At 42.7% G+C, this 13,267-nt stretch overlaps 1 protein-coding gene across 6 annotated transcripts in view; it reads right to left on the bottom strand.

Moving 5' to 3' along the window:
* LOC147028970 (MAP/microtubule affinity-regulating kinase 3-like) overlaps nucleotides 1-8,609 on the bottom strand; it is a 40,030-nt gene extending 31,421 nt beyond the window's left edge. For 2 of the 6 annotated variants that reach the window (XR_015057785.1, XM_085879859.1), the window contains exons 1-2: nucleotides 7,534-8,410; nucleotides 517-603 (exon numbers count right to left, since the gene is read on the bottom strand). Coding sequence is in view for 5 of the 6 variants with exons in the window: in XM_085879859.1 (XP_085735985.1) it covers nucleotides 517-603; nucleotides 7,534-7,887 (441 nt within the window). In the remaining variant the exon portion in view is untranslated. Of the gene's footprint in view, nucleotides 1-516; nucleotides 604-7,533 lie in introns of all 6 variants that reach the window. The other 4 variants (XM_085879861.1, XM_085879862.1, XM_085879857.1 and 1 more) reach the window with 3 other exon arrangements.
* Between the last annotated feature and the right edge of the window lie 4,658 nt (nucleotides 8,610-13,267).

The following is a 13,267-nucleotide window of genomic DNA, read 5'->3' as shown; positions in this document are numbered from 1 at the left end:
CAATTACCTATTAGAATCACCCTTAAGAATTACCTTTTAGAATTACCTTTTAGAATTACCCTTTAGAATTACCTCTTTATAATTACCTTTAAGAATCACCCTTTATAATTACCTTTCAGAATCACTCTTTAGAATTTCCCTTTAGAATGATACTTTGGAATTACCTTTAAAATTTCCATTTCGAATTACCTTTTGGAAACACCTTTTGGAATTACCTTTTAAATTACCTTTAGCATTACCTTTTAGAATTAACTTTTTGAATCACCCTTTTGAATTATACTTTGGAATTACCCTTTGGAATAACCCTTTAGAATTACCCTTTGGAATAACCCTTTTGAATTAAAATGGTGGGTTAGAAAGGTCTTCTTCTTCATTTTTGACGAACCCCGCTTTGTGTTTTGTGTGCGTGGGTTAATGAATGAATTTACAGGTACAGTTAGAGTAGATTTTTGATTAATGCTTCCTGAACACGAAGCACTTTTACACTTTAAAGCATCACACCTCACTTTTCCGTACCTCAGCATTGGAGTAGATATGCCTTGCCTGATAAACGGTTCCGAAGGTTCCTTGCCCGAGCTTCTTGATGAGCTCATAGTTCTGGATCTAAACACAAAGTGTAAGAAAACATAATTGTCTGTAAAACACCAGATAAAGAGTGTTCACAATTTTGTTTTTTTTAATATGTATTTCTCAATATCATATCACCTTAATAATCCAGTTGTTATATTCTTGTTCTATCTTGCGTATGGTCGCCTAGCTGCCGGGGTGGCTATCATTTCTTGGAAGCGTGTTAGTGTCGCTGATGCAGTGCCCCTCTACCAATACACACTGGTACTTATTTCGCCGACCTCGGAAGGATGACAGGCTGAGTCAACCCCCTGGTGTATTAATTCAGTGGCCAACAGGGCTTGAACTCAAGACCCAAGGATCCCAAGTTGCCACCCTAATCACGAAGCCAACACCAGGCTTTCAGTTTTTATATTGAAAGAAACAATAAAAATACCACAGAGAAACGTTATCAATTAAATGATTTGGTCACATCTAAGACTCCAACTGTAGGGGACGTGATCGAATTGTCGAGGTGGTTATTGACAATATGCGGTATTAGTGGGCCAACGTGGTAAACTGTACACGTACCAAAAATAGGTGCGTGGTAAACGTTTTTTTTAAATTACATGGTCTATTACATTTATTTTATTACATTTTTTTTGTTACACAGAACAAATCAGGACACAACATAACAAAGGGAAAAGCAGGAGAAAGGAGAAAACACCAGCATGGCAGAGGGAGAACAGACACAATCAGACGAGGGATGTAGATAACAATGAGGGGTAAGGGAAAACACAAAGGGTGCTCAATTTGCATACACAAACAAAATTGTGTTTGACCAGTTTGTGATTTTGTCAAGGTCTGAGGAGAGGGAAGAGGTTGCTGCCCGTCTGTCAGAAGGATGAGAGAAGTCATGGCTGAGAATGGAATCAATGAGATAAAGAGGGCTTTCCAGAGTCAGAGAGATCATTGATGAAGATTCGGAATAAGATGGTGCCTCGACACTGCCTTGGGTAATCCCGCATTGAGAGGGACAGAAGAAGAAAGGGTTTCATTGAAAGTCACTCGTTGACGATAAGGGTGGAGGAAGTCAGTCATCCAAGAGTGGAGTTGGCCTTGGATTCCATAGGCAGACAATCTTCAGAGCAAGCAAAGATGCCAGAATTTATGTCGAGAGAGAGGTCCTCATCTCATGTCTGATATGGAGGTCTTCCACCATTGTTGGGAGAGCAGAAGCAGCATGTCCAAGGTAAAGTGACGAGGTGTTAATCTGAATTGATGACATGAGATGAGGCTGTTGGAGAAAATGAATGATTTTATGTCAACTGCAATGATGGATTGCATTACTTTGCTGATGATGGGAAGAATAGTAAGCTCATTGGGCTGCAATTAAGGGGATCTGCTTTTGCTCCTTTTTATGTAGTTCTGTGATGTTGGCTGATTTCCAATTTCCCAGATGGACAGAGGAGACCAGCAGTCCTGAAGTGTGAACATAAATAAATAAATATATAAATAATTAAAACCGCAAATGTCAAAACGGGTCACACTTTATGACTGGCGAATACACGGGGTCCGTGTATAGCCAATCCACGATTAGCGGGGTCCAACAGTATTTAATAGAATGGACATGCTGGTCATTTCCAACGGTGGAACGTGAAACTTGTGGCGGCCATCTTGGAGTACCTAATCGCGACTGTGACATCATCGATCGGGCAAGTTTTGTGCTGAAGATCTGAGATGTTTTCCATCCAAAAACATCAAATTTTCGGGATCATGGCATAAATATAAACCCTCAATGGCGTTGTGTTCCACTCTTAGTATCAGATGGGTAAACCGTGGAGTATTTGTGTCACATTTCACTCGTTATCCTTCGTGAACGAATTCCACGTGAATACTCCACTTGTGGCCCATTGGATATCAATAGAGTGCTCCACAATGCTCATTACGTTCTCTATATACAGGGTGTCCCTAAGAAAATGACATCATTTGAAACTTGAATATCTAAGTAACTGCATGTCCCAGGCAAACAAAAGTAAATCGGCTTCATGTTGAACAATACAATATTTATTTATTAAAATTTGAGCAAGAGATTCAGAGGGATGTAGATTTTATAACCGTTTTCTCAAAACTTCACAAATGTTCAATATGCGCACCGCCTGTGACATGACACACATCAAGTCGGTGGTCCAGCTACTGCCAAACACGCTGTAGCATGCCTTGCGTAACATTCTCCAGCGCCTCAGTGATTCTCTGCTTAAGTTCCTCTGGGCTTGTAGGAAGAGAGGGATATAGACTAGTCCTTTCACATAGCCCCATAGAAAAAAAATCACAAGGCGTCAAGTCAGGTGAATGTGGTGGCCATTTCAACAGCACATTGTCATTATCACTGGCATGCCCAATCCATCTTCCTGGTACATTCTCATTGAGATAAGAATTAAACATTCAACTTCGTTAGTTTTTACACATTTTGTTAAAATTTGCGATCATTTGAGCGAGAATTAGCTCTGTTATTAGACTACAAAATGATGTCATTTTTTAGGGACACCCTGTACAGTATATCTCGATGGGAAAGCCATCAAACTGATTATCATATAATGGACCCGAGTGGCTCTGACGGTCAGTCTCAAAATAATCCGGCCAGCAATAAGGGAGAAGAGGCAAAAAAAAAAAGCTGAAATAACTGACCGACGGACATTGCCATCCATTTGTAATGGCTCTTTAAACCTTACAAGATATTGTTATGGATCCGGGGTCTGGGTTTATCACGAGAGAACTCCTCGGATCTCGATCCGACCTCTGGTCCCGAGGCCGCCCGACACAGATAACTCTGCTATCCGACGTGTTGCGAGGCAACCATGGCCTCTGATTAGAACCTCTGCATCCAACAGGGTTTTTGCCCCTTCCTTTTTCTTTTGTAACTTTTTGAAATAATTTTCTTTGATTAAGATCCCAAATTAGAACAGCAACAAGGTCATAAACAAAGCAAAATCACAGCAGCAGATTTTTTTAGCTCATGGTATGTATCGAAAAGTAAACAAATAAAGTATTAACAAATCTATTATATCGAAGTCGAAGTGCATGTCCGTGCATCGGCATCTGCTTTCGGTGCTGTTTTTGCTTTTCCAGCCTGTGTTCGAATCCCGAACCAGCTACAAACTGTCATCCTGGTGTTTTACAGAGAGGCTGATTTATCAATGTGTGTGCCATCCCTCCGATGGCCGTTAAACTGGGCATCCCAACACCGATAACAGTTGGTGGACATTAAAGATCCCACAGTGTCCTTTGCAAAGAGTCAGCAAGCTATTGCCAACACCCTGGGCAAATTACCAATTCCTGTCTAACCTTTGTCGAACGTCGTGCCTGACCAGCCGGTTCATGAAAGATTTGAGTGTCGTTATCGTCATTGGAAGACATCGTCATCATACAGACTCCAAGATGGCTTCCAAAAATGATGTGCTGAACACCAGCATGTCCGCTCTAATGTATCTACAGTGCCTATAGAAAGTCTACACCCCTTTCAAAATTTTCACCTTTTTGTTGCCTTATCACCTGGAATTAAATTTCATTAAATCAGACTTTTTCCACCTTTTATTTTAACATCGTAACCCACAACTTCCAAGTGAAAAACAAATTCTACAAATTTCAGAAAAATTAATCAAAAATACAAAACTAGAATATCTTGGTTGGATAAGTGTCCACCCCCCTTATAATAGCAATTGTAAATTAGCTCAGGTGTAATCAATAATCTTCAAAATCACACAACAAGTTAATTGGCCTCTACCTGTGTTAAATTGTAGTGATTCTGATTATTTAAGAATAAAATCAGCTGTTCCTGCAGGTTTCCTCTGCTGGGAAGTACACTTCACAGCAAACATTCAACGATGAGCACCAAAGAGCTTTTTAAATACCCCCCGGGATAAAGTTGTGGAAAGGCCCAGATCAGGGGATGGCTATAAAAATATTTCAAATGCCTTGAATATCCTTTGGAGCACAGTCAAGACAATAATTAAGAAATGGAAGGTGTATCGTACGACCAAGAGCCTGCCTAGATCAGGCCCTCCCTCCAAACTGAATGCCCAAGCAAGGAGGAGACTGATCAGAGAGGTCAACAAGAGACCAATTGCAACTTTGAAAGAGCTACATGCCTTTTTGGTAAAGACTGGTCACTGTTTGAATGTGTCAACAATATCCCAAGCACTCCATAAGTCTTGCCTGTACGGTAAGGTGGCAAGTAGTAAGCCATTACTCAAAAAGCCCACCTTGAGTCCCATTTGAAGTATGCAAAAAAACACTTCGGAGATTCTGAAAATGTGGCAAAAAGTTTTGTGGTCTGATGAAACAAAGATGTAACTTTTTGGCCGAAATGTAAAGTGTGACGTTTGGCACATAACCAATACAGCACAACACCCAAAGAACACCATCCCTACTGTGAAGCATGGTGGTGGCAGTATCATGTTCTGGAGATGTTTCGCATTAGGAGGGACTGGGGCACTTGTCAGGATAGAAGGGAAAATGGATGGAGCAAAATACAGAAAAATCCGAGTGGAAAACCTGTTACCATCTGCAAGAAAGAAGAAATTGGGACGGGAGTTCACCTTTCAGCATGACAATGACCCAAACCACACAGCCAAAGCTACACTGGAGTGGATCAGTAACAAAAATATAAATGTCGTTGAATGACTCAGTCAGAGCCCCGACCTAAATCCAATCGAAAATCTGTGGCAAGACTTGAATATTACTGTCCATCAACACACTCCACACAACTTGACTGAGCTTGAACAGTTTTTTTTACAGAAGAATCGGGAAATATTGCCCAATCAAGGTGTGCAAAGTTGGTAGAGACCAATCAAAACAGACTCACAACTGTAATTGCTGTTAAATGTGCTTCCACCAAGTATTAACTCAGGGGGGAGGACACTTATCCAACAAAAATATTCGAGTTTTGTATTTTTAATTCATTTTCTGAATTTTGTAGAATTTGTTTTTCACATGGAAGTTGTGGGTTACGATGTGTAAACAAAGATGGAAAAAGTCTGATTTGATGAAATTTAATTCCAGGAGAAAAGGCAACTTAAGGTGAAAATTTTGAAAGGGTGGTGTAGACTTTCTATTGTCACTCTGTGTGTGTGTATGTTTGTGTATATATATATATATATATATATATATATATATATATATATATATATATATATATATATATATATATATATATATATATATATATATATATATATATATATATATATATATATATATATGTATATATATATATATATGTTAACAGACAGAATAATTTCCATTCCACATGAATAAATGATGTTATTCTGTGATCAAAGCTTTTTTTTAACCTCAATAAACAAATCCCCCAAAGAGGCATTTCCTTTCTTCTCAGAAACTACACAAGCAATTGTGATGAAACTTCATGACAACCTTCATCACCCGTGATGTACCAAGGTTTGTTCATGACATTCAAAAAATTGTGGTTTGACGGTGTGTAAGGGGGGGGGGTTGCTCCCCCAAAATCGGTATTTGCTTTCTTCTCTGTAACTGCACACACAATTCTGATGAAACTTGACTCCAACCTTCATCACTCATGATGTAGCAAAGTTTGTTCACACCATAGAGACGATTGGGGTTAAAGGGGATTTATGGGTTGTGGTTTGCCCCCAAAATACGTATTTGCTATAGCTTTGGTTCATTGGTACATTTTGCTTATTCTGTCCCACATGACTTTTGACTACCTCCTCAGTACCATAATTTTACCAGGTGAGCGATCAGCGTTATTGCCCCAATGTTTCTTACCTCCACCACGTAAGGTGAAGGAGGTGATGTTTTCACCCCTTTCTGTCTGTCTGTTTGCTTGTGTATAGGATATCTGAAAAAGTTGTGCACGGATCTGGATGAAATTTTGTGGACAGTTTGGGAGTGTGACAAGGAAGAATTGATTGAATTTTGGTGAAGATCCAAATGCGGATCTGGATGTGGATACGACAATTTTTCAATCATTCTTCACCATTGAGAGATTGGGCCAAAAACGATATAGTACTGTACAGCATGATATTTCAAAAATGTATTGGGCAAGATATGTTCTCGTGGATCAGGCATGACGTGTCGGAGGTACGCGCTCTACCGAGTGACCTTCTTGTTGTTATGATTACGTACTAGCAGATACCTGTCTACGACGGGTATGGGGGACAGGACGGATCACAATACTCGGTGACGGTACTTTCTTTGGATGTTTTGCGCCGCATTCAACAGCTCAGTTCATATCGGTGGTGTGTCTGGGTGTCCATGGTAGTGTTTGAGACCGGTCGCTTTAGATTGTTGGCCTTGACACATCGTGCCGGATGAGTAACACGAACGATTTGACATATTCATCGTTTCTATATTACCTCCAACAACAGATTAACAACATGGCAGGATAAAAGTCGTAAATGCTGAGTTAAACTAACGTCCTGACCTCATGGACTTTGTTAAGTAAAGCACATCGTCTGGGACTGGGCCGTCGGTTTGCCGCTGAACTCTGCTGATTGTGACGTCATCGATTCCCTCTTTGAAAATTCTATCCATATTCGATTTTTTGAATCCGTAATCACTTGCGTAAATACATGGAACACATAATGTGAAGATTTCGGAAGTATGAACAGAATATGTTCAGAGAAAAGTGTGTTGGAAGTTCCAGGTTTACGCCCATTATATGATGAGATGATGCAGTCTGTGGCTGCTGGTTGTATCATTGCTGGGAGTGTGGCTGTGCCACTGATGCAATGCCGCCTGTTACCAGTAAGCTGGTATTCATTTTGCCAACCAAGGAAGGATGACAGGATGAGTCAACCCACCTGATGTTATTTCACGGCACGACAGGGGCTCAAACTTCAGGTCGTAAGATCTTAAGGCAGTCATCTTAAACCTGAAGCGAACACCAATCTCATTGCATGAGTAACAACGTATAAAATAGGTAACCATAAACAAAGTCTCACAAACCCTGAAGGGTAGAGCCAAAGGTGTTGAAGATGAGTAATTGTTCCCCAATCTCGATTCTGGAAGTGACGGAGATGAGCTGCTCCCACAGCTCAATTCTGGAAATGATGGAGATGAGTAATTGTTCCCCAATCTCGATTCTGGAAGTGACAGAGATGAGCTGCTCTCCCAGCTTAATTCTGGAAGTGATGGAGATGAGGAATTGTTCCCAAAGCTCCACTGATGTTCCTCTCCAGAATTCCAATCCATTTCTCTTAATGAGCACAATTTAATCACAAGCAAAACACGAACCGAACAAAGCGCGTCTGCTCTAAAAGCTGCAAAGCAAATAATAACAAACTCTCTGTGACGTTTCATCACTATGGTTACAATTGCAGGTGAGATCACAATCCTATTGTGACATCATCAAAAAATTTATTTCTGTTATATGTTGGGATAATGGCAAACATCTATTAAAATACACATTGGGTAACCCAATCAAGGTCAGGTAATTTAAGACTTTTGCAAAACATGCAGAAAAATAAATTAATAAATAAGCAATTAAGCCATAAATATATGAAAAACAGTAGAAAGGAGAAAACAACACAAAACAGCAGGATAGAGGGACAAACCTAGGGATACTGGTGTGGGGGGGGGAGGGGGAGAGGGGAAGATTGGTTTCATAGGGGGAGGAGGGGGTAGAGACTTGTTTGGGAGGTGGAAGAGGGAGACTGGTCTGGGAGGTGGGGTGGGGGGGGACTGGTCTGTGGTGGTGGAAGACTGGTCTGGGAGGTGGTGGGGGGGGGAGACTGGTCTTGGAGGAGGGGGGGAGAGTGGTCTGGGAGCGGGTGGGGAGAAACTGGTCTGACAGGGGGAAAGAGTCTGGTCTTGGTGGGTGGGGGGGGGGACTGGTCTGTGGGGGTGGGAGACTGGTCTGGGAGGTGGTGGGGGGGAGGCAAAACTGGTGTGGGAGGTGGGGGTGGGGGAAAACTGGTCTGGGAGTAGGGGTCGAGACTGGTCTGGTCTGGCAGAGGGGTGGGGAAGACTGGTCTTGGCGAGGAAGGGGAGCTTGGTCTGAGATGGGGTGGAGAGATTGGTCTGGGTGTGGGGGTGGGGGCAATGGACAAGTCCATTATGCTGTGGTAGTGGATCCTTCCATAATTCTGAAGGAGGGGGGTAAGACCAGTCCATTATCCTGTCGGGAGATGGATCATTCCATAATCCTTGGGGATGGACCAGTCCATTATCCTGGGGAGGGGGTGTGGGTGGTGGGGGGCGGATGGACAGGTCCATAATCCGAAGCGTGGGGACGGATCTGTCCGCAATCCTGCGGAAATGGAGATGAACCAGTAGGTTATCCTACCGGGGGGGGGAGGGGATGGACCTGTCAATTCGCCAAAGTGGGGGATGGACCAGTACATTATCCTAGGGGAGATGGACCAGTCCATAATCATCGGGTGGGGGGAGGGTGGGGTGGGTGGATGGATCAGTGCATTATCCTGGGGGTGGGGGGTGGACCAGTCCATTATTCTGTGGGGGGTGGGGTGGGTGGATGGTTCCCACACCACCCCCCAGGATAATGGACCGGTCCATCACCTATCTCTCTCTCTCTCTCTCTCTCTCTCTCTCTCTCTCTCTCTCTCTCTCTCTCTCTCTCTCTCTCTCTCTCTCTCTCTCTCTCTCTCTCCCCCTCTCTCTCTCCCCCTCTCTCTCTCCCCTTTCCTGCTCCTGCTCACTCCCACCCCTCCCTGCTCTCTCACCGATTTTGAGCCTTGAGCCCGCTATATCGTTGAAATAACACCAGGTGGGTTGACTCAACCTGTCATGCTTTCAAAGTCGGCAAAATGAGAACAGTACCCATGGCTGGATTTAGGCATGGCCAAGCTGGGCAGTTTCCCAGGGGCCTCCACAACCAGGGGGCCTCCACATATTTCATGAAAAAAAAAACATTGGAACAAAAAATGTATTTGTGAGTGCCTGAATGGTAGTTGGTAGTTAGTGGAACAGATAGAAGATTTTTTTTTTGTATGCCTTGTCGAGGCTCGTATGAGAGCGAACACACAACGCACATCAAGGGGGGCATGAGACAGGAGGGGAGGGAGTGGGAAGGACAAAATAGTGGGGAACAGAGACATTTGGAGATCTGTGGAAGGGAGAGGGATGGGACGGGGAACATGGAGAAGAGAAGATGGACGTTACAGGGACTTTCAGGAAGGAAAGCAGGGAATTTGAAGGAGGTGGGCTTGGGTAGAAAATTATCGGGGGTAGAAAAGATCGAGGATTTGGATGGGGGATGATAAGAGGTGGTGGTGAACAGCTGTTTTGAAAGCCTGGAGGGAAGAATGGGAATGGATAGAGTGAGGGAGTTTATTCCAAAGGTGGGAAAAAAGAGGAATGAAAGAGTGAAGATGAGCAGTGATTCGTGATTTTGGTAGTTTTACCAGAAGGGGGTTGTTGGCGGAACTTGAGCGCCCTGCGGAAATGTGGTGGCGACAAATCACAGAGAGAGCTGGGGGGGAGTGAGGCTGGAGAGAAGACTGTAGAAGAGAGAAAGACCACCAAGCAACCTGCGGTGATTGAGTGAGAGGCCCAAAGACTCAGCCTCATTGCGGGAGATGCCAATGATCCGAAATGCCTTGGTTTCCACAGCGTGAAGCCGAGAAAGGTGGGAGGCAGGAGCCCCAGCCCAGAGGGGAGAGCAGTACTCCATTAGGCTGCGGACAACAGCTTTGTAAGTGGTTGTAAGATATGTAAGATATTCATCTTATCTCATTCTCTATTTTATATCGAAGTTCAGATTATTTGTTCTTGAAAAATATACTTTATGGATGACTGTAAATATGTCTTGTCACCTTTTTAGTATTCTAAGGTCGGGTGGGCCTCCACATGTCTACATCCGGCCCTGCCAGTACCAGCTAACTGGTAATAGGGGCACTGCATCAGCGGCGCTGCCGCAGTTCCAGGAAAAGATGTAACCAGCGGCCACCAGCTGCATACGAAACAACAACATTACCCTTTGTCCGTGTTATTGTTTTAAATGAGAGCATCATCAACGGAGTCGTTTGATAACATGCTGATTGTGATACGCTTGCTCTGAGTATCTGGGAGGGGAAATCCCCCGTCATCTCCACCACAACGTTGTTTAAGTTCTGAAATTGAACTCAACCAAGACTTTGTCGTGGATATCATCATGTTCGTATGCCATTGATAACCATGTTCGTATGCCATTGATAACCATGTTCGTATGCCATTGATAACCATGTTCGTATGCCATTGATAACCATGTTCGTATGCCATTGATAACCATGTTCGTATGACATTTATAACCATGTTCGAACATCATTGATAACCATGTTCGTGTGACATTGATAACCATGTTCATGTGACATTGATAACCATGTTCGTGTGACATTGATAACCATAATCGTGTGACATTGATAACCATGTTCGCATGACATTGATAACCATGTTCGTGTGACATTGATAACCATGTTCGCATGACATTGATAACCATGTTCATGTGACATTGATAACCATGTTCGTGTGACATTGATAACCATGTTCGTGTGACATTGATAACCATGTTCGTATGACATTGATAACCATGTTAGTATACCATTGATAACCATGTTCGTATAGCATTGATAACCATGTTCGTATAACATTGATAACCATGTTAGTATACCATTGATAACCATGTTCGTATGACATTGATAACCATGTTCGTATGACATTGATAACCATGTTCGTACAACATTGATAACCATGTTCATATACCATTGATAACCATGTTAGTATACCATTGATAACCATGTTCGTATACCATTGATAACCATGTTAGTATACCATTGATAACCATGTTCGTGTGACATTGATAACTATGTTCGTGTGACATTGATAACCATGTTCGTATACCATTGATAACCATGTTCGTATACCATTGATAACCATGTTAGTATACCATTGATAACCATGTTAGTATACCATTGATAACCATGCTAGTATTAAATTGTAATAGTTTAAGTATTTTATTGATCACATCGCTGTTTGTGACGTTCCAAATGTTATTTTCTATTTTTGATTCCGTCCTCCCACCAAACAGTGCGATGACGTCACGGCGTAACACCCCGATCTCTTTGCACATGCGCGACGAGGCGCAGGTGGACATTAAAACCCTCGGACGGTTCATAGTCCAAGAGCATTAGGTCAAAATAGGCCCTAACCTGGACATTTTTGGTAACAAGCTGATTTTTTAGGATAGGTCCAGGAATATGTCTAGAATAACATACTAAAAGTTCTCATAAATCCTCCTTGAGCGTTTTCCGCAATCCAAGATGGCGTCCAAAATGGCCGCCTCTTCTGTTTTTCTCATAACTTTGCAAGCAGGTTTCCCCAAAACACACTTTAAATGTCTACATATATGTTTTGAAGTATGAGGAACTCATTAGAATACATCTTAAGATATGCTGAAGCACGCAAGTACCAATAAGACCTCTTGAGTTCTTCCAAAAGTCCAGGCAGAAGCAGATGCCGACACCCTGATTGTCTCCACAGCACTCGCACTGGCAGAGTCAGAACATGTGCCAGTTGCTGTCGTTGGTACGGACACAGACTTACTGGTAATGCTAGTTGCTCGGGCAACCTCTTCCACAGATGTGTACATGCTATGCCGCAGTAATCCTGTCATGGTCTTCAACATTCATGAGATTCAGCATGCCATAGGGGACACAAGAAATCACTTGATGTTTCTTCATGCTGTGACGGGATGTGACACGGTCTCTGCGATCTATCGTCAGGGCAAGCGTAAAGCTTTCAACCTGGTGCACAAGAAGCGGGACTACGACTTGCTGGATACCTTCACAAACAGTGGAAGCACCCATGACGAGGTGGAAAAAGCTGGGGAAGGCTTCATTCTTAAGCTTTATGGAGCCAGCAGTTTTGAATCTCTTGATGACTACCGTCACATCGCATACAAACGGGCAATCGGTCGCAGTTCCCCCGAGTTCATCCTTTCAGCCAGAAAGTCTACCTCCAACTAGTGCTGCAGCAAAGCAACATTCATATCGCGCCTATCTTACCGTCCAGGAATGGATGGGTAACTCCTTATCTCCAACAGAATGGGGCTGGCGATTTCAGGACGGGACTCTTACCCCGGTAGAAACAGACATTGCTGTTGCACCCGACACTTTGCTGAACATGGTGGCATGTGGGTGTAAACCAGATGGTTGCAGAAGCATGACATGTAGCTGCAAGAAACTTGGGCTCTTTTGTACCTCAATGTGCAGTAAATGCAGTGGTCTCAATTGCAACAATACAGCACCAACTCTTATAGATGCCGACGATGATATTACCCCAACTTCAGAGGACATCAACATTGAAGATACAGCATCCGACGATGAAGACAATGACTGATGCAACTAGGTGTGTGTGCATGCGTAAGGTAAAGATTCATCTGAAACTTTTGAGGTTTGAATCTCTAGCATGATCTTGTTTTGAATGTCTTTGCCTCTTGAAACAGGCTAAAACAGCAGTGTGTTGATAAGTGGCGGACATTTTGAGCACCATTTGAATTTCAGAAAGAACTTCAGCGGTTTTATTGTTTCCTTTGTACTTCAAAGTATCTGAATGAGTTCCTTATTTCTCAAGACATAATATATTTAGAGATTTAAAGTGCATATTGAGGTAACTTAGTCACAGGGTCATGAGAAAAACAGGAAATTGCAACCATCTTTGGCGCCATTTTGGATTTTGGGACTAG

The sequence above is a fragment of the Eptatretus burgeri genome, chromosome 4, assembly GCF_056783735.1.
Source record: "Eptatretus burgeri isolate ZD-2024b chromosome 4, Ebu_testis_v1, whole genome shotgun sequence".
NCBI lineage: Eukaryota > Metazoa > Chordata > Myxini > Myxiniformes > Myxinidae > Eptatretus > Eptatretus burgeri.
This window is presented reverse-complemented; position numbering and strand designations above follow the sequence as displayed.